Raw genomic sequence first — 22,772 nt, 5'->3', positions numbered from 1 at the left:
CTTAACTTCCCCATAAACTTAACTTTTTCCATAAACTTTGTAATTTTCTTGGTAGAATACATGAAGAATACTTTTTTAAACCAGTGTATAATACAAGGCTAATTCTTTTTAACATCAGCTAATTACTGTGTCCTTAGGAAATTAACAGAAGTTACTAGGTACTTTTCATTTGCTTCAGTTCTTCACTAAGCATGTATTTTACTAGTAGTAATATAAATTTGTGCATACAAAAAACATTTTATAATGCAAGGCTTGAAATATTTTACTGGTATTCTCCATTAGTGCAAATAATCAATCTGAAGTTTGCACAGTACCTTTGTTAAACAATAAAAGTTACATACCACCTGAATGAACAACAATTTGTTGAGGAATGTACAAATTAAGTAGTTATTGATTGTAGTGAGAGAAAAATATAAAAACACAAGGGGAAAAGTTTTCATATCATAGCATATTCAAGTCAGAACTTTGGAAATACTTCCAGTGAATCTTCTTCAATTGACAGGAGAAAAGCTTCATGGGGGATTTTTTTTCCCCTATTTAAATATATTGTACATAGCCGAGTGTGGTGGTGCACACCTGTAATCCCAGTACTCGGGAGGCTGAGGCAGGAGAATTGGCACCAGTTCAAGGCCAGCCTGGGCTACATAGTGAGTTTGAGGCCAACCTGAGCTATATAGTGAGACCCTGTCTCAAAAAAATAATAATGATAATAAAATAAATAAACTGTACAGTATTAATTAAAAATGGATTTAATATGCCTTGCAGTGAAAACAGTAGAGTAGAATTAGGAATCAGAGCAATCCTGTTGTATATTGCATCTAAAAATATTTTTATATATTTAGTGGGCCTTTTATCCTACAAATTGATTCAAAAGGAACAAGTCCAACTTAAAGTAATTTTTTTTTTTGCTTAAATTCTTTTATTGGTACATTTTAGGTATACGGTACATTTACATTTATCATTGGGTGCTTGTACCTGTACATGATGTGTCTTGGTTCTATTTTTCTCCCCATTACCTGTACGCCCTTCACCCACTCCACCCTTCCCTATTTACATAGACTTTGTTTCCATTTTTTTCCTTTTCTCATAATTTTTCCTTTCCCTTCTTTCCTTTCCCCTTCCCCTCCCACTTCCCCTACCCTTTTGGACCTTTTCCTATTTCAAATTATCAGTTATTCATTTTAATCATTTTAATCCTTATTTACACTTTCAGTTTCTCACACTAGAGAAACTATTCAGTATTTACACATGTGTGTCCTATTTATTTCCCTTAAGAGTATGGCCTCAATATGCATCCATTTAACTATAAATGTCTCTAGTTTCTTGTTCTTTATGGCTGAGTAATACTCCATTTTCTAAAAAAAACTGCATCTTTATCCAGTTTAAAGTAATTTTTTTGACTACAAGAGGCGGACATATTTCTAGCAGTTATTAAAATTAATACTAATCTTTTTTGTTTGTTTTTTGTTTTTTGGTACCGGGGATCAAACTCAGGACCTTGCACTTGCAAGGCAGGCGCTGGCACCACTGAGCTAAATCCCCAGCCCATGAACACTAATCTTAATAACTATTTCTTTTAGGTCACTAGGTAATTAAAAAGAGTTTTCAATACTTGTATGTTAAAACACCAAAGCTATAACTTTCATAAATTTATATGTGAAAAACAGTCATTGCTTGAAGACTCAAAAATAGCATGAGGTATCACAGATTGCCCCACTTAAATTTCTTATTAGAATTTTGCTGGTGTAAACAAGCCGTGTTTATATGATTGCCTATTTCAGTTGAGATAGTAAGATTATCCTGTTTTGATTAAAAAAACTGAAATTCTACCTCCTTTTTTTTTTGGTACTGGGAATCGAACTCAGGGCTTCGTGCTTGCCAGGCAGGCACTGTGCTGCTGAGCTGCATTCCCAGCCTCTACCTCCTTTTTTTATCATGGGAAATTTCAAACATAATACGGGGTAAACAGGATAGTATACTGTTTCCACGTACCCATCACCTAGCTTCAATTATTAGTAACATACTACCATTCTTGCTTTATCTGTACCTCTGTCCACTTTCTGTCTCCATTCAATTATTTTTATAGGTGTTTCTTAATGCAGAATTTACATACATTGAAATGAACCAATTTTAGCTGTATAGCATTGATAAATAAGTGTTTTCACATAACTCATACCCCTATTACAATATAGAACCTTAACATCTCAGTTTTTCTGTTTCTCTTGCTGTTCAGTCTTCCTCCTCAACAAATATGTTTTGCTGATTATCACTGTAGATTAGTACTAAAATTCTGTATAAATTAAATCAGTATACACTTTTTATGTCCAGCTCCACACATATGTGAGGTTTATCTTATGTTGTAGGCTTTTTGTTGGAGAGCAGTTATTATTTTATTGTGTGAATATGCCAGTTTCTTTGTCCATTTTCCTGCTGATAGGCATTTTATATTTCCATGTTTAGCTATTGTGAATAAAGCTACTGTGCATATTCTCTTGTTTTGTTTTTACAGTGCTTGAGATTGCACCCAGGGCCTTGCATGTTGTACTAGGCAAGCCCTCTACCATTGAGCTACCCCCTCCTGCAGCCTTCACTACTATGCACATTCTTATGTAACTCTTTGATTCTTTTTGGTTTTCTTATATAACTCTTTGTGTTTTTATTTTTCTGGACAAATATCTGAAGAGTAGAATTATTGAGTCAGAGAGTAGATATACATTTAACTGTATAATAAATTTTCAAGCCTTTTTCCAAGAGCTTAAATTCCCTCCAGAATTCTTTTTCCATATTCTTACCAATATTTGTATTCTTACCAACATTTGATTTTCTCTTTTTAACTAGACATTCTAGGAGTGTGTAACAGTGTCTTGTGGTTTTAATTTACATTTTCTTTTTTGGCGAGACTTTGTGAAGTCTCTGTCCATAATTGTATTACTTTTATTATTGCATGGGAGAAATTCAAGTTTTTTTAATATATATATTTTATTAATATTTTCATTAATATTTTTCTCCGAGTCCCTAGCTTACCTATGTTTTTCTTCAGGATATATTTACACTCTTCTTGCTTGATCTTTTAACTGCTTCTTTAGGGATTGAAGGTATTGAGAATTGAACCCAAGGAAAACTGAGCTATGGTCCTGTTCCTTTTTTATTCTTTTATTTTGAGACAAGGATTTGCTAAATTATTCAGGCTAACCTCAAACTTGCAATTCTTCTGTATCAGACTGGGATTACAGGCATGTACTACCATGCCCAGCTTTTAGCTTCTTCAAGTAAAAGCTTAAATTGCGGATTTAATCTTTTTTTAAAGTTTTGCTTTAATATAGGCATTTTTAAATTTTCCTTTATTCACAAATATTGATATGCCATATTTTATCTTTATTAATTTTGATTTCTTTGGTGGATTTTCTAGAAGTACACTATATTATATAATTTCCAAATATTTGGGGGCTTTTCAACTTATCCTTTCTTACTGATTTTTATTTTAATTACATTGTGGTTTGGGAATTTACCCATCTTTATGTATTTGTCATATATTTCCATTTTCTCATCAAACATAGGTATTCATTTTGGTTCATTTGTGAAAACAGTAGATACTGCTATACAATTCAAGTAATATGAACTGGTAATGTGAAATTTTAAATATCAGTTGCCTGGAATACTGAGGGAATTCTGGATAATTGAAATTTTTCTTTGTGCATGACTTTATTTTATACCTCAGTATTGTTTTATATGTAGTTATATTTCTCCTCTGTTCTGAGTACTGAACCCAGGACCTCACACATGCCAGGCAAAAGTGCTTTATCACTGAGGTAGGCCCCTAGATGTTATTATATTTTTATGTAACTAGTCTGTTTTTCGTGGCTTCATAAGTAGTATAGAATAAATATTATTTAGCATCTCTTTGACTCTGGAATTTTTAGTACTTACATGTTGTTATCAACTATAATTATATATTTTATGTACAAAATGAATCTACTAATCTTATAAAAATGCAGAAATCGAGCTTTTTATTTGATAATTCATGTTCATATATTCAACAGCATCATTAAAGGACTATTTTTAACCATTGTTATTTATTTAACATTTTTCAGTATTAAGAAATTCAAAAGAAATAATCTTGAATTTTTTAGCGAATGTTTTCAGTGATGATAAGAGTGAAAAAGGAGACTTATCTTCTAGAACATAATTATTGATTTTTTTTCAACATATGCAGCAGTTAGGATTATCTTATCAATATTTAGTTTTTTAGTTTCATATTTTTGATGCCAGTGTTGGTGACTTGTGTGCACAAAAATGAGGTTTTTCAAACTGATTTCTCAAACAATATTAGATTTATTAAAGTTATCAAATTGAAAACTTAGTTCTTAAGGCAATTTACAAATATAGTTATGTAATGATTGCTTTTAAAAGGCTTAAAACATAATTTTAAACATGCTAAAATGCATTTATAAATGTAATATATCTTTTCTCTGTAATTATGTCAATTGCATAACATGTTCCCCAGTGCTTTAATAATTTAAATTTATAAATAGGGTAAGGCATGGTTTTTTTAAATACCTCTGTATTATTTAGAAGCTTAGTTAAGAGTGTCTGAACACTGAAAATAAAATCACAGGACTAAATCAATCTCTAGATTGAATATTTTAAATTTAAATCTAAAGTTAACCTGTTACTCAGTGTAACAAATTATTTTAGGCATTTATAGAACATAAAATATCAATTAGATACAACTTCTGAGTTTGAAATTAAAATATCAGTGTCATTAATTTGTTAAGCTGGAAAGACTTAGGAAATAAATATATATTTTTTTTCTTATTGAACTGGGGCTTGAACCCAGGGTGCACTGAGCTATATCCTCAGCCCTTTTTTGAAACTTGGTCTCACTGAGCATGGTGGTGCATGCCTGTAATCCCAGCACTCGGGAGGCTGAGGCAGGAAGATTGCTGTGGATTAGAGGCTAGCCTGGACTACATAGTGAGTTTGAGGTCAGTCTGAACTACACAATGAGACCCTGTCTCAAAAAACCAAAAAAGAAAAATGAAAAGAGAGTCCTGCAAAATTGTTTAGGCTAGCCCCAAACTTGCGATCCTCTGCCTCAACCTCTCAACTAGCTGAGATTATAGCCATGTGCCACCATGCCCAGCCCAAATAAATAATTGTCATAGCCACTAATAAAGAAAATTGAATTTGGATTCATATTGCAGTACACTAAGGTTTCTTACTTACTAAATAATCGTAATTATCATAAATAATCATAATCATTCTTGCATCAAAAATGTTGGTTACCACTCCCAACCCTTGAATTCATATGACATATTAAATAATTCTTACTGTTCATCTGTGTGTAGCCCTCACTAAATGTTATAACATTAAACTACTTCAGTTGGATGCTTTTGTAATATTGCACACACACATATATATACACACACATACACATAGATATTTAAACATCATTCTGGCATTCTACATTTTTCTAGAACTTATTTTACCTTATGATCACAATCCTAATGACATGCTAAATAGTTTAGTAGTCATGATTCTGCTAACATGATCTGTGGTTGAATAAGAGAAAAGGCAGAAATAGAACATGTATGAATGTAGCACACTACAAAGAGAAACTTAACACTTTCTTAAATATAGACAGGATACTTTTGTAACTTTTTGATTTTTCAGATGCTCAGTGCTTAAAGGTAGATATTTTAAGTCTTTGAAAAAGTAATAGTGTGGTAAAGTCTTTGAAACAGTGTGTTAAGAAAACTGAGAGTAGGGACTTAAATATACAACTGCAGGATTATCTATTACTTTTTAACATTATAGAAAAATTCCCAAGATCTACAGAATTATACTAAATCTCATCAAACTTAGGTTTAGATGTTTTGTCATTAAGCACATAATCTATAGATATTTGCTGTCTGTACTATTCTAGTAAAATAACTTTCTTATGTAATATTTGTGATCACAGAGTAACTCTTCTGAATATGAAAGTGCTAATCATTTAGGATTTTTAAGAAGGTTTATTAAAGTATTTAAGTAAAACCCTCCAGAACCAGTCCTTTAAGATTTGTATGACAAACTGAAATACCTTGGCACACAATGGGTAGCCAGTAGATTTTCTGCAGGGGGTTTCTGCTAAGAGCTGACAGAGAGCATCTTGGCAAATGTTCAGAAACCTCCATTAACTTGGTTGGACCCTGCATGGAACCTCATGTTCAGCAGAATTCTCCTGACCTGCCTCTGCATGCCAAGCTAATCAGCAAACACCTAATGAGCCCACACCAAAGAAGCAGACCCTCTCCCAACTCACTTCATTTTCCTGTGTTCTCTAGAGGTGGGAGACAAGACTGCATGAGGACTGATGATGCTGCAAAGACCACAATAATGATAATTAACTTGCTGAATGTAGAAGATTATGCTGTTAATTAGTTGCAAAATAAAGATAAGTAATAGAGTAGCAGATGGTAGGATAACACCCAGGAGAAGAAGGGTTATTACTCTGATGAGCTTTTGTGGCACATATGAAATATGGATCTGACTTTTTCATAAATTGTTTCTAGAGAACATTATCTTTTTTCCTTTGAACTATGATAGAGTAGTTTGCTCCTGCCAAGTTCTGACAGGTGTGATAAAATTTATTTTCAAGGGTGCAACATAAACAACTTGAACAACAAATTATTTTCAGCAGATCATGTCAGAAAATGAATGTATCAAATTGATCACAACAAACAACAAACTTACCCTTTAATTAATTGTCAAATGGTCTCTCTAAGAAAAAGGCTTTCAGCATCCTAGTTGAACTTTACATCATTAAAAATTAAATATTAAAATACTAATCTGCTTCTTAGAAATATAATAATAAAGTTATTTTAGTTTTCTTTCAAGGAGTATATGTCTTTACCTTAAAAATAAATTATACCCAGGTTTTATTGTACAATTAGAGATTATAGAACTTTTAAATCTTAATTTCTGAGTGCTTAATCTTCATTTCCTTGAGTAATTAATCTTATATTAAGTTTCTCTTAATTAGAGAAATTTTGATCTTAATAATGGAATGACCAGTATCTGATACTCAGCTTAATTGATTGCTAATGTACCTAGAATGCTTCATATTCTGAAATTCTGATATGGCAAAGCTTTTCTTTAAAATATGTTCAGTGAACTAGGAATCAACAGACAGAATTTTTAGTTTTATCTTTGTTACTAGCTTCCTTAATAATTTTGAAAAGTACACTCTGGAAAGTTTCTTTATCTGTAAGGTGGTGATTAGACTGATTTCCATTATCTCTGCTAACTCCATAATTCTATTATAAAATGAAGTTCATTATATTTATATTTGTTTACATTAAGTTTTTTTGAAAGCAAGGTGTTTGATCTTCTTTAAAATACCTCTGACAAATATATAGGGTGGATGATAGGTATCCTTAAATTAATTGTAGAATTTGTATGATGTTTAATAGCTGCTTTCTTTACCTCATTTTTAGAAACCTATATTTCTGTTGTTTTTTAAAAAATGAACCAGGAATTCAGAACAGTGTTAACTCTTAAAATCTCTTAGATTTTATACCCAGTGGCATACTTTCCAAGTCAGACCCATTGTAATCAGTGTAACAGCATGGAGCAAACATTAGTGCTTCCTCACTGGATGTGTACTGTATACCCTAGGGCAGTCAAGGGAGGATAATGAATGAATACTGATGTTGCTTTTAAGTGCTGTACAAGGTAATAACTTGCCCTACTAAAGATTATTCAAGAGAGTAATATTTATGTACTTGAGACTCCCCTATGTGCTGTTACTGTATTTCATTAATTCTAAGAGTTGAGCTCTTCACTGTAAAACTTTAAATGCTCTTCAATTCTGTGTTTTCTACCTAAGGACTTTAAAATGTATTACCAACATATAATTTACCAAGCCTCACAGCTCAGCTTGTAGTAATATATATGCAAAGCTCCAACCTGCACTGTAGACTGTTTGTAGTATTTTGATGTTTGACATTCTATTTATAAAAGATACATATATGTATCATCTATTTCATATATGTATTTCATACATATATGTACCATCTGTTTCCTCGACACTCTCCTCCTTTGTTGTGTTTATGTAACCTGCTCTTTTTCTAACTTTGATCTTTCTGCTTTCAGTTCTTGATCATTTCCCTAAGTATTTCTGTCTGATTCCAGTCAGTTACTGTTTTGTTCCCTCATCTCACTTCACTTTTAATCCATCTACTTCAATCTTATCTTAGCTATTAGCATACTAATCTCTTGCATCATCGCTAATAATACAATTGTTTGTGATTGTTTAGAAAACAAAGGAAGAAAAAAATAGAAGAACCAAGAATCTTGTCTGGATTCTGAAAAATACAGTTTATTATATAGGCTTGAACATATTTTACATACAAAATATGTGGCCAAAAATTGCTGAAGGTGATCCCTAAGTTCACTTTGAAAATAATGTCAAAACTCTCCTGATCTTTTCAACATCTTCCCACCCCGTGCTAAGAATACAGAGACCTCAATAGCTATTCTTGAAAAAATAAGGAAGCTGATGTTTGAGAAATCCTTTTATGAGTCAGTTTTGCATATTTACTTTTTACTTCAACTCCTACAACTTGTACATTTATTCCTAATTTATAGACAAAGAAACTGATTCAGAAACTAATGATTTATAACCCTAACACTCTTGGGAGGCTGAGAGAGGAGAATTGCAAGTTCAAGCCCAGCTTGGACAACTTAACAAGACCTGTCTCAAAAAAATAAATAACTTAATTAAAAAGAGCTGGAGATAGAGATGTAACTCAGTGTGAAGACCCTCATGGTATTGGGTTCAGTCCCCAGTACCATAATAATAATAATAATACTAACAACAACAACAGCAACAACAATAATGATTTGTTCAAAGTTATCGATAATTTGAGGTAAAAATGTTCTAATTATAAAGTGCTTTCTCAGTTATATGAGACTCTATAATACATTGTGTATACTATTCAGTGAAGATAGTAGGACTTTACATGTCTTATACTTTTTATAATTCATACAGAATATCTGTCAGAGCAGAGAGACAAAACGCCTGATCTTGGATGACAAGGCTTGACATTCTCAATCTTTAATAGTAATCTTTTGAATTATTAAGCCATATAATTATTCTCAGATTATCTTTCTAGCTCTTTCTCTGTATAGTGTATGCAATATGATACCATGGGGAAAAAATGTATACTTGGAAATTAAAGAGACCTGGATTCAGATCCAGCATTTGAACTAACTTAAGGTTGTATGACCTTGAGCAAATCACTGGTTTCCTAATCTATAAAATGTGGGTACTGTCCAGTTAAAAACACTGAAGAGCTTCTGATAACAACAGCCCAAATGATTCTCAAATCCATCATTCAGAGGGAAAGAAACCAGATTGAAAAGGCTATACTCTATATGCTTTCACTGATTTGTTAATTCTGGGCAAGACAAAATTCTTGGAATCAGAAAACAGATCATTGGTTCCTAGGGGCCATGAGTGGGAAGAGAGTATGAGGGGAAAGGACGTAGGGCATTTTAGGGTTGGAACTGTTTTGTATCTTGATTGTGGATGAAGTTGGATGAGCATGTGCACTTGTTGAAACTCATAACTGCACACTAAAACGTAAAGAGCAAATTTACTATATGTAACATATCTCAATAAAACTTTCTTTACTACTGACTTCATTTTAAAATTCATATCCAGGGCCAGGGATTTAGCTCAGTGGTTCTGCCACCTGCCTCACAAGCGCAAGGTCCCAAATTCGATCCCCAGTACCAAAAAAAAAAAACAAAAAGAAAAAGAAAAAAATCATATCCAGAATATATACAAGGATTAAGAGTAGAATGAAAGTATTCACTGACACATACCTAGTTATTATTGCCTCAGTTGAAATTTTAATGACCAGTAAACAGAAGATAGGCATAAATGAAAATAATGACTAATTTTGAATAATTGTAAAATTATCTAAATTTTCTGTTGTTTCATTTACTGAGATAGAGTCTAGGTATGTAGTTCGGGCTGGCTTCAAACTCGTGGCAACCCTCCAGCCTCAGCCTCCCAAGTTCTGGGATTATAGGCATGTTCTACCACAGCCGGCCTAAATTGTTCTTAGCATAAATGAAAGCAGTTGTATTAGAATCATTTGGGGGCTTTTTTTAGAAGCTCTTGTCTCACACTCAATCCTTTTCTACTCAGGAAAGAAAGAAAAAGACTGCCAAGAATATATGTTTTTAACACTTACACCCTAGACAGTTACTTCTAAGTTTGGGAAGCGCTGGATAGACTGCAACACAGTTTTCACACCAGTTCTTTATTTGAGGGAGGCGATGGGTGAGGTTCTCTCCCTCCATATAAATACCTGAGTATGGACTTTAAGAAAATGTAGTGGACATGTCTCTGACTCAGATATTTGTAGTAAAACTTACTTTGGACTTAAGGACTACATCTCAGTTACTAAGAGCAGTATCAGCAATAATAGCCTTAGGTTTCAAATCCTTGAAATCCATTTTTGAGACAGGGTCTCACTATGGAGGTAAGAGTGGCCACAAATCCATGGTGATCTTATTGCCTCAGCCTCCTGAGTTCTAGAATTACAAGTGTGCACCCATGACACCCAGTTTTGACGTCCTTTTCATCACTTGAAATATTACAGCGTGATTTTGTGTTAATTGCTTCATATTTTCACATCATAGCAATAAAATTACTTTTAAGAACCTGTTTTGGTCAGTCAGTAAATGTGTTTGTTATGCTAATCAACAAACCAGTTTTTAAAGGGGATCCAAAGAAATATAAGACAGTAACGAAGTGTGATGGTGCGTACCTGTAATCCCAGCATTTGGGAGGTTGAGACAGAAGGATCGCTAGGAATTCGAAGCCAACCTGAACTACATAGTGAGACCCAGTCTCAGAAAAGAAATACAAACTCCACTCTTAAAGAGTTATCTGGTTGGAAGATAAGATAGTTACTAGTCACATATTATAATTTTTTGCTGATAGAATAATGAGCTTCATTCAAATTGTATCTTTATAAAAAATACTTAGACAAAAATACTTAGATCAGAGCATCATTCTAACACTATCCCTGTTAATACTGTGAAAGTGAGTCAGGTCCAATTCAGTTAACTGGCAAAATAAAACATAGAGGAAGAGATAGATCTACCTACTGGGAACAGAGAAGATCTACAGTAAGTAAACCCACCTGTAGGTTCTAGAAGTATAACAGCTACAGTATCTAAACAGTACAATATCAGGTCATTGTCCAAGTAAGTACTGCCCCAAAATAAGCAGAGATCAAAAAGATCCAAACCTGGAAGAGATTTCAGTTTTAGAATCTAGGCAGAGCCTGGTAAGACCTATTGGAATTGGGTAGAGGAGAATAGGTGTGAAACTACATGATGATTAACTTGTACTGCATATTTTAGCAAAGCTTTCAATTAATAGTATTTTCACTTTTAATTCTCAGTTGACTAGGAACAGCAAAGTATAGAATATTCTAGTAGTGCTAGACAAAGAGAAAGTTTTTCAAAGATCCTGTTAGTTTGTCATACTGATATTTATAATAACATAATGAAATAAAATAGATGGAAAGTAATTTTAAAGCTAAATGTATTTATGTGTTCCTTAACAAATTATGTATTTTTGGCTAGCAAAGAATATGTTTAGAGTTAGGTTTAGGTGTGAAGCAGGAAACCTTTTTTTTTTTTTAAATGGTATTTGCATTTCAGAGATTAAAAGCTGCTTTGACCCAGCAACATCCTCCGGTTACCAATGGTGATACTGTCAAAGGTCATGGTAGTGGATTGGTTAGAAGTCAGTCAGAAGAATCTCGCCCACAATCATTACAACAGCCAGCCACATCCACTACAGAAACTCCGGTATGTGTATTGTTTTTATCCTTTACCTTATCCTTTACCTGTCTTGTCTTTCTTAAAAAGACAAATACAATGTAACATAAATGACTTCTGTATATACTTTGAAGAAAAATATTTCTGGTCATGTTGTTTTTCAAAAACTCTATAAAAAGCCTTGGGCTGAAGATGTAGCTCAGTAATAGAGCCTAGGAATGTGTGAGGCGGTGAGAAACCCCAGCACCACCACCTGCCCATATCTACCCCCTCCCCATCATTACCAAAAAAAAAATCCAGAGCAAAACTGTATCAAGCCTTAAGGGAAGGTAGGTCGATATGTAAGTATTGATACAAAAATAAATAAAAATAATGTCAGTCATTACTGTGCAGGTCACCTGTAATTTGGGGGGTTTGTTTTTGGCTTGGGGATTTTTCTGTTGTTTTTTTACTGGGAAGTTGAACCCAGGGCCTTCACACTGGGCTACATCCTCACCTCTCTTTATTTTTTGAGCCAGGGTCTTGCTAAGTGGCTAAATTGCCCAGGCTGGGCACAAACTTGTGACTACTTTAGCCTCCCAAAGTGCTAGGGATACAGCCATGTACCACCACACTTAGCTCCCTAGAAATGTTTCTGTGGGTGTTTATCTTCATCCAACATGGCATAATAGTTTTTAAAGAAACTGGTATTTCTATTCTAGTACAGTTAAACTGAAACAGCTTTGAGAAACGTACTTCATTCTATATTTTTTGATTGAGGAACTTTAGAGTTAAAACTTTTTCTTCTTTGGAAAAATTTTTATATAATTAGAAAAATATTAGAATCTTCTGTTGAAGAGGGTACAGAGTTTTGTTCTTTTAATTGTCACAAAATATAGACTTGTCATAAAACAAATTATAACTTAAGATATTTTCCTTGCTTAGATGTAAATTGCTCCTGTATGACCTGTTCAGGTTATATAAAAATTTAATATGATGTTCTATAAATGTTATAGACGGTAACAACTTGAGTTGTTGAGGAATGTAGTATTCTTCAGAAATGTACAAAACTTTTTTTCAAGTAGCAAAACCAACATCTTTATAGAGAATCTTTTTGGATCTCTTTTTTAAATTGTCATAGATTTTCCTGTTTCCTGTACTGACATAAATTCATAATGCATATTACATTACTATTGTGATGGTCTCTGTAGCCATTAACTACTAGAACTATTAACTACTATTCCACATGTTTCAAAGAGACATGTTTTTCCTTTAGTAATTCTTGTTTCTACTTTTAATATTTGCTCACTCATTGTAAAGTATTACTCTTGTATTTATTTGTATTAAACACTCTTACCTTACTTGTAGGTAATCAGAAGTCTTTCAGAGAAATATATAGATATTCACACATACACAAGTATATATCTATTATTGACATCCAGTGATTTTTGAATTAAAACTTATGAAATACCACGAAAGGGCAGATATGTTTTATGGCAGCTGTTGACACTAGGGACCCTTTTCATTTATCTCTAGCCTGTGAGTCCCTATCATGATTGATGTTTCTGTATGTCTTCTCTGTATTTCTACAGTAAAGGGTTACTGTATTTCTATTAAATGTTTCAGAACTCTAGACCTTTTATGTTCTGTATTTGAAGTATTGGCATTAAAAATCAAAAGTTTTCTATCAAAGAAACACAGGTAAACAGAAGTTTTAGATTGTGATCTATGCAGAGGTATTTTAACTATATTTTATCATTATAAAACATAAGATAAAATGGAATGTAGTTGTGGTTATTATCCACTAAACAACTTTACTTGGCAGTAAAGAGAAAAAGTGAATAAGTTGTGGTCTATGTGTGCTTTAGTAGTGTAATTCTAGGTTTACCAAACTATGTATCTTGTATGTAGCTCCTGGCTTTTTGTTTTGGTATGGTCTACAAGATAAGTGTGATTTTTTTTTATATTTTTAAAAGGTTATTTTTTAAAGAAAAATTATTGTGTTGGGTGGAAGCCAGTGAAAGCAGGACTTCATTTGTTTTCTTACTGTGATATTGCTCAATTCTAGAATGGTTCCTATAAATATTTTCATAATAAAATAGATGAATCAATGGAAGTAGGGCAGAGAAGGACCATTATACACTTCTAAATAGCCATAAGTCCTTGTTAGACATAAAAATATACAAATGTAACTAATAATTTCCACTATTCCACTAGTACTTAAAGATTAGTCTTTGCTGTAATTAGTTAAATCAGTTTAAAACAGCAATAAAAATATGTCTGTCCTGGGCCAGGGATTTAGCTCAGTGGTTCCAGTGCCTGCCTCTCAAGCGCAAGGTCCCAAGTTCGATCCCCGGTACCAAAAAAAAAAAAATATGCCTGTCCTATACAGAAGATGAATATAAGAAAAAAAACTATTCTTATTGAGAAAAATGAATAAACTAAACTAAACTCTTCTCAGCAAGAAAGATAACAGGATAAAGAAATAAATATTTCACATTTGCAATTCTTGAAGCCAGCCGTAGACTTGTTTTCTGAAAGATTAAGTTGCAGTATGTTGAAGAAACAACCTAATTTAATGCTTGATCGTTTTTTACAATTAAAATACTTTATACATGAAATAACTCTCATTTGTTTGCTTTGCATTACTGGAGATTAAACCCAGAACCTTGCACTTGCTAGGCAAGTGCTGTACCAGTAAGCTACATCCCCAGCCCTAACCCTCTTTCTTTTTGATGCTAGTCATTTGGACAAAGAAATTAAATGATAACTTCGTATTTGGGGGAGCTTCTAAAATTAAGTGTAGTTTGGGGACTTACCTGCAGAACTTATCTTGGTCTTATGTATGATTTTTGCTTATTATATCAAATAGGGGGATGCAATTTTATTTGTTCACGTCATTTTATAATATAACTTATTACAAAGGATTGTTTTCAGGTTTCTCCATAGGATCGTGTATCCTTAGCCACAAAATACTCTTTACTCTGCATTATTTCCTGCCTTCCACATTCAGATGTTTTGTGGCACAGTTTTGGGGTTTGTAAGAGATTTGGAGGTACCTATTGTTCTCTGGTACTGTACACTAGACAGTATACTGGTGACTCAAGATCTGTGTCCCTGACTAATCAGAAGTAACTAAGCTGATCCACTGGGAGATGGGAGGACCATTTAAAATGAAAATCAGGGTTCCTGTGGGACTCTCCCTACCAGGAAAATGAGCATTAAATATAAGAACCTGACCCTAAATTTCAAAACTAACTACACGAAATGTATACATATTTTACCTCCTTAATTTTAGAAAAACTACTGTTTAAAGCAAGTTGACAAATTTAATATAAGATGTATTTTATTTCAAAAATAGCATTGAAAACATGGTTTCCTGTCATAAATTAATTAGAAAGTTATTAAGCTTTTTAATTTAGTAATTTATAATCAATATCTGAAGGATTGAATAATAAATTCTATTATAAAGTACATTCAGAAAAATACAAGATCTACATATGATCATTTATATTGTATTTTTAAATTTTTTACATTATACATAAATGAAAATATACATAACCTTAAAGAATACATTCACTAAAAAAAAAAAAGAATTACATTCACTGTGACATTGCAAAAATGCAAATTTTGTTTTAACCAGCTCATTTAAACTACAGGGTGATCCTCATGTTCCAAAATACTGATATATTCAACAAGAGTTAGAAAATAAAGTTAGTAGCTCTCCCTCCTTGCTACTGTTTACTGCCTATGTTAATACACTCACTAAACATAACATCTATGTTTATTATAGGCTTCTCCAGCTCACACAACTCCACAAACCCAAAATACAAGTGGACGTAGAAGAAGAGCGGCTAATGAAGATCCTGATGAAAAAAGGAGAAAGTTTCTAGAGCGAAATAGAGCCGCAGCTTCAAGATGCCGACAAAAAAGGAAAGTTTGGGTGCAATCCTTAGAGAAGAAAGCGGAAGACTTGAGTTCATTAAATGGTCAACTGCAGGTATGGTGCATAAATGTGAATTATGTTTTGTGAATTCATTTCTAATAGAACATAGCTTTTCCCTGTGTTTGTCTAGTTGGCCTTCCAGACATTTTAGAACATAGCATTGGGTGCATGTAGAATCTATACTAAAATATAGTTTTGTAAAACTGTTTCAATATTGAGATGAAGAAGAAGACTTTCAACACCGACACTGTGAGGAAATGTAAAATATAATTGTTTGCCTGTGAAGTACAAAGTACCTAAACTACCTTGCTTGAACTTCATAAAGGTGTGAGTAAAGTTCAAAGAAGTTTAGGGCCAGGGATTTAGCTCAGTGGTTTCGCCGCCTGCTGTGCAAGCGCAAGGACCCAAGTTCGATCCCCGATACCAAAAAAAAAAAGAAGTTTAAAATTTAGAAGTATCAGTAGTATTTTACTTTTCTTGATTATTTTTGTTTATATCATAAACATAAAGTTTGCTTCAGCAGCAGTTTTTATTTTTAAACTCTTAAATTGTAAATTTTACTTTGTTTTATTTTAAGTGAATATAGTACTTGTGAAAGGTGCCAGATTGACAGCTTTGGAAACTGAAGAACTCTGATTATCCACAGAACAGGTACAAATTGGCCAGTGGCAAACAATCATTTCATACTGCTTTGCCAATGTGCCTCAAATACCTTTCTTAGGACCTCATGCGGTAGAAAGGTTTTAAGGCTCCTTCCTCACTCAGTCTTCAGTAAGATTTCCAGTGACATTATCTAACAGCACCAAGTGTATTTCCTTCCTTCTGTTCTTTCTATTATTTCATTGTTTTGTTTTTAACATCATGAATATTCTTCAGTAAAATCTTTTAAACTACTAATTAATGATCACGAACTAAAATGAATTGTAGTTGTTATTAGCATAGGCCAATCTTTTTTAAAATAACTTTTTACTATAACGAGGTATTAATTTTAAAAACACAAAACTTTTATGAAAAAAATTTTTTAATTTCATAACAGAATAACTATGGTTAATATACTGTGTATCATGATCTTAAACAAATGACTGGATAAAGAAAACATGGTATTTATATACAATGGAATACTATTCTGCCACAAAGAAAGATAAACTTTAGGCATAAGTAGGCAAATAGATGCAACTTGAGGACATAATGTTAAGTAAAATAAGTTAGACACATAAGTTTAAATATTGTATGGTTTCTCTTATATGTGAAGCACGCAATATTACATACATATACATGTACTCTAATATATCAACATGCAAATATATATTATATATAATATGTATATATTAGAGAGAGTGTATGCACAAAATAAAAGATAGATAAATAGGAAGTAGGGAGAAGTTCAAAACCCAATCTTTTGTATTACCCTTCCCGGTTAAAAATTAGTCTTGAGGGCTGAGGGTATATCTTAGTGGTAGAGCACTTGCCTGGCATGTGCAACGCCCTGGGTTCAGTCCCCACCACTACACAGATTAATCTTATATGGTCATTCCTGCTTCTTTCTTAAATCTATTTGTGTAAGTGTTACAAATGTGGTTGTGTAAATGCTTCAGAAAAAGTTTTTAACAACAGGCGTAGCATTTAACAGAATTAAATTTTACAACTTAATAAAATTTCTTATGTGAGGCACACATCTTTTGACAGACCTTGTGCTTTTGAGTATTCACTAGGTAGAATAGATTGCCTTACAAAATTAATTTTAACCATTTCATTTTAATTATTTAGAAAAAATTTAAACATGACTTAAAAATACTCCAGACTCAAATATATGCTAGTTTACTAGGGTTTACTAAGAAATATTATCTGATAAATGAATTCTTGTCTTAGAAAATTTTCGAATTCTTTCTCTTAAATAAAATGAAGCAAATTATAAGTACTGCTGATTTAGGTATATACTACAAAAATGGCTATTCTTTACCAAGCCTATTAAAATATTAACTATTACCATTTAAATTTTCAAATATTTATATTACATTAGCAAAGTGATTTAAATATCTTTTATTGTTTTTGACTAACAACTTTCTCAGTGACTTGGCACTTTTATAGTTGTATAGTATAAAACATGGTTTCTGTTAGCCTCAGTTGTCTTGTAGAATAGAAATGATGATATTTCTCCTGCTTCTCTGGGTTGTTGTATAAATCAGTCAAATTTAAATCAATGATGTGTTATGAAAAATATATATGAAAATTTTAATTAGACAAATTTATCAGTATTTTTCTTTGTAATTTGGCCTATTTTGCCTGAAGATATGAAAATGTTTGACTGTAAGTATATGATATCATTTACAAGTTATTTCAGAAAACTGAAGTCTTATATTCAAATTATGATCTACCTCATTTATTATTTCCAGCATATGACAAAAATAATATTATTATAACAATATGCCTTTTTTATAATCTCCTAGCTTGGGTAGATTTTTCTTGATTGGAGAAATAAAGGCAGGATTTATTGTCTAGGTAGAAGTTAACTGTCAATCATTTTTAAAGCATGAGACTTACATGGAAATCAAATTCAGGAAATTATTAAATTAAGCTCTACAATTGAATATGAGCTCAGCTATCTCAAATTGGAAACAGAACAAGTAAAATCATCTTTTTAATCATTAAAAAGTGAATGGGGCTGGGGATTTAGCTCAGTGGTGCCACCGCCTTTCTCACAAGGGCAAAAACCCGAGTTAGATCCCTGGTACCAAAAAAAAAAATTGAATGATAAGATCATCTTAATTTTAGAAATGTATTCTAAAATATGAAGAGATAAAATGATCAGAGATTTCATTTAAAATAATTTCCAATAAAGATTTTTGGTTTGTTTTTTTTTTGGTACCAGGGATCAAACTCAGGACCTTGCTCTTGTGAGGCAGGCAGTGGAACCACTGAGCTAAATCCCCAGCCCTCCAATAAAGATTTTTTAAAAACTAAGTGCATGTATATGTATTAACCTAAGAAAATATCTATAATGTATTTTTATTTGAAAAAAATAAAGTTGTTGGGCAAGGTCCCGAGTTCGATCCTAGGTACCAAAATAAAAATAAAGTTGTTGAAAGTCAGGCCTGATGGTGCATGCCTATAACCTCAGCACACAGGAGACTGAGGCAGAAAGATCACCGTGAGTTTGAGGTCAGCCTGGCCTACACAGTGAGTTCGAGGCAAGCTTGGACTACATAGTGAGACCCTCATCTCCAAAAAATAAAATAGAAAATAAAGTTGTTGGAAACAGCCCAGATGTCCAGATAAATTTTAGTATGTATATACAGTGCAATATTACTCAACCATAAAAAAGGAAGTAGGTGCTATGATGAGACAGCATATTGCTGCCAGGGAAGAGAAAAGAAGAGACTGCTTGACAGGTAAGGAATTTTGCTTTGTAGTGTTAGAAGTCTTTTGTAACTAGAGAGTGGTGGTTGCACAACTTTGTGAATGTACTAAATCCCACTCTAAAATCATTGTCTGTAAATTACATGAATTTCATTTCAAATTACTCCAAAAGAGTTGCATATTAAAAAGTATAGCACAACCCTTTTGTATTAATGAAGGATTTGCACATAGATGTATAAAGGTGTAGGTATTGGAATGGGTACAGAAATGACCCATTGTACCCTTGAGTACAGAAATAACCATTTTTTTAAAGTAGCATTTTACTTTTTGAAGTATGAAGAGTTAACATGCTCATGTTAGATTCAGGAAGCAAAAATTTCTTCCAGGCTACCAGCAGCAAAACCAGTAACTGTGAAGAACAGAGTGACTTGTAAAGAAAATCAAATGTCAAAAAAATAATTAAACTCTTCTTTATGTGAAAACATTCATCAGTCCTATATTTCCTTAATAATCTTTCATGTGACATATAAGCTTAGCTGATCAGTGCGGTGGGCAGTAATGACCCATGATTACTTACTTACATATAATACACAATAAAATGTTTAACATGTTGAGGGGAGATTGTTCATATTTTTGCCAAATGTAATTTGATTTTAAAGAGAGTAGTAATAATTCAACCTTATTACCCCATACACCGAATGAATCATGTTTTAGTTTTCTAAAGATCATTGCGAAAAGAACAGTTTCATCAAATTATATTAGAGACATTTATGGTAATCTAGAACAAGAATTGAATATTATTATCAATTCCTGTATTCTCTTTTTTTTTTTTTTCCATTACCGGGAATCGAACTTGGGTCCTTGCTGCCTACAAGGCAGGCAGCGGAACCACTGAGCTAAATCCCCAGCCCCTGTATTCTCTGTTTTTAACTTGTTTGATTGATTGATTGATTCGGGGTCTCACTGTATAGCTCAAGCTGTCTTGAACTCCCTGTGTAGCCCAGACTGGCCTCAAACTCAGGGAAATCCTCCTGCCTGATTGTATTTTTTGAATGTAATATCTGTTCTCTGACTTTTATTTGAAATGATTTTAACTTGTTTATACCTTCACCTTTCAGTTATACTCATTGTAAGGGTTAGTTTTTAGTTTACAATTTTGTTGTTTCTTTGTGTACAAAAAGGCAGACTCTTTATGAATAGTCTGTAACACTCGGTGAGTAAACCTTAGAAAGATTTTTTTCTTACCGATTTTATCTTTAAAGCTTAAATATTGCAAAATAGGTGTGGAATAGCAGCTCAATAAATTAGCAGAAGCATACTTTTATCTGGATATAGGAGGATTTTTCATTCAAAAGTTAATGTTGTAGAAAAGGTTTTGTTTATTGGTTCATTGACTTGGAGGAAATGGGATCAAATCTTTTATTTCTGGTACCTAAACTATTTTATTTCAGTATTATAAGTTAAAATAGAATGAATAGCAACAATTAGATAATATGCAATGCCTATTTGCTTTAATTGCTGAAAAAGTTGATGTAACATTATTTTCCTCCCAGAGTTTAATACTATGTTCTACAAGGAGTAAAGGGTAATGGTGCTACTACCTCTACCTCATGCATTTTATTGTGGATTTGAGATCTAGTACTTATTTTTACTGTCCATTACTAAAAATCTTTCTGAGCCTTCTCCATCTGACAAGCTGATAGAGTAAATACTATTATGAAAATCAAATGAGACAGGTAGAGAAGTATGTTGAAACCATACTATGAAATGCTAATTGTTTATTATTTATTCTGTTATTATGTATCAAATGTATGCAAGGAATATGATTAGATACAAGGAATGTAGCAATGAAAAAGTTTCTGCACTTAAAATTTGGGTTTAGTCAAGGAGACAGATATGAAACAAGTAATTAAATAAGTGAGAACCCTATCATCTTTCTTCCCTAATATTATAAATTAAATAATTTGTTGTTAGGTATAAGGTTTTGCATCCAAGATAACCCTTGGAACTGTATGGTGAGAATCTTGATGCTTAACAACTGACTTTTGAAAAGACTAAATATAAAAAACAAGTCATGTCTCTGGCAGTGAGAAATTCCTCAAAAGAAAGAACTATTCAGTATTATTTCTTCAGTTTGGAGGTAGTGGCTATACTAGAATCTCAAAGATCATCAATTTATGGACTACCTGGTTGTGGGCTGATGACATCAGTAAAAAGTTTTGATTGGTAGTGAATTGGCTATCCTGTCATAATTTTTTCAGTCTTATGTGCTTCAGAGAAAGTCTGTAGAAAAATATTATTTGGTCACTAGTGTTTAATTCGCCTTTGAATAGCCACATTATTAGAGTGAAGCAATGGAACAGATAATGTCAAAATAATTTACTTTAGATTTTAGACGAGAATAATTTTTTTTTTTTTTTTGGTACCAGGGATCGAACTCAGGCCCTTGCACTTACAAGGCAAGCGGCGGAACCACTGAACTAAATCCCCGGCCCCCCCAGAATAATATTTTTACAGCATCTCCTCTTTTTTCAAATCTATTTAACTTTGACAAAATAATAATTCTTCACATCTGACTGGGTGTTTTACATTTTCAGAATGCTTTCATGTTCCTTATTTCATTTAATCTTCAAAATGATCCAGGAGACTAATCAAAGACTTGCAATATCCTGCAAGTACTAACTCACAAATAGTAGGACTTTGGAGCCTGGATCTAGTTAAAGTCTACTCTAAAATAATCTACAGAGTAGATGGTAGAGGGATAAATATTTCTTTTTTAATTTAATATTAAATCTATATCCCCTCAGATTTATTTTGACTGAAGCAAAAGGTCTGTGGTAAATTACCTGTTTCTCATTATTTTCTAAGGTCTCTGTACAGGAGTTTTCATATATGTTATTTAGCATCCCTGTCTTTATCTTTTTTTTTTTTTTTGGTACCGGGGATCAAACTCAGGTCCTTGCACTTGCGCAGCAAGCAGCTAAACCACTGAGCTAAATCCCCGGCCCATGCCCTGTCTTTATCTTCTGATTTTTTTTGCACAAAAATTTCAGAAACTGGGCAAGATGGTACACACCTATAATCCTAACAGGCAGGGAAGTTGAAGTAGTAGGATCACAAGTTTAAGCCTAGCCTGGGCAACTTAGCAAGACCCTGTCTCAAAACAAAATGAAGAGGCCAGGGATGTAGCTCAGCAGCACAGCACCCGCCTGGCAAGCACGAGGTCTTGAGTTCGACCTGTGGTGCATATATATGGCTGGGAATGTTGCTAAGTGTCAAAGCCCTGAGTTCAATCCCAGTATCATGAAAAAAAAATCAATCAGAATTAAAGTCTTTTCCAAATATTAAATTACTCATGTCTGTATTTTTAAGAATAAAATACTTCCTTTATAACTTATGTATATGAGACTACAATTCTTGAATGCTTCACATTAAAGAAGTTTGTTGACTTTTACTGTTTATTATAAGTGACCCAGAATCCACTTGATCCTCTCATGTAAAAGGTGCAAAAGAGAAAATTGGTTATTTGTGTTTTGGACAAAAATAACCATACACACACACACACACACACACACACACACACGGGATTATCAAAATACACAGTGAATGTTTAAATTTTTAAAAATTCATTATAATAAAA

The 22,772-nt window shown here is 32.8% G+C and overlaps 1 protein-coding gene across 1 annotated transcript in view; it reads left to right on the top strand.

The window, feature by feature from the left end:
- Atf2 (activating transcription factor 2) overlaps positions 1 to 22,772 on the top strand; it is a 90,746-nt gene that overhangs the window by 57,458 nt on the left and 10,516 nt on the right. Inside the window, 2 exon segments of the mRNA XM_004857710.3 lie at positions 11,731 to 11,880; positions 15,623 to 15,829. Of these exon segments, the coding sequence (XP_004857767.2) occupies positions 11,731 to 11,880; positions 15,623 to 15,829 (357 nt within the window).

The sequence above is a fragment of the Heterocephalus glaber genome, unplaced genomic scaffold, assembly GCF_053883595.1.
Source record: "Heterocephalus glaber isolate CG9 unplaced genomic scaffold, H.glaber_assembly_v1.0 deba00000347, whole genome shotgun sequence".
NCBI lineage: Eukaryota > Metazoa > Chordata > Mammalia > Rodentia > Bathyergidae > Heterocephalus > Heterocephalus glaber.
The sequence above is the reverse complement of the archived record's forward strand: the minus strand, read 5'-3'. Positions and strand labels throughout refer to the sequence as shown.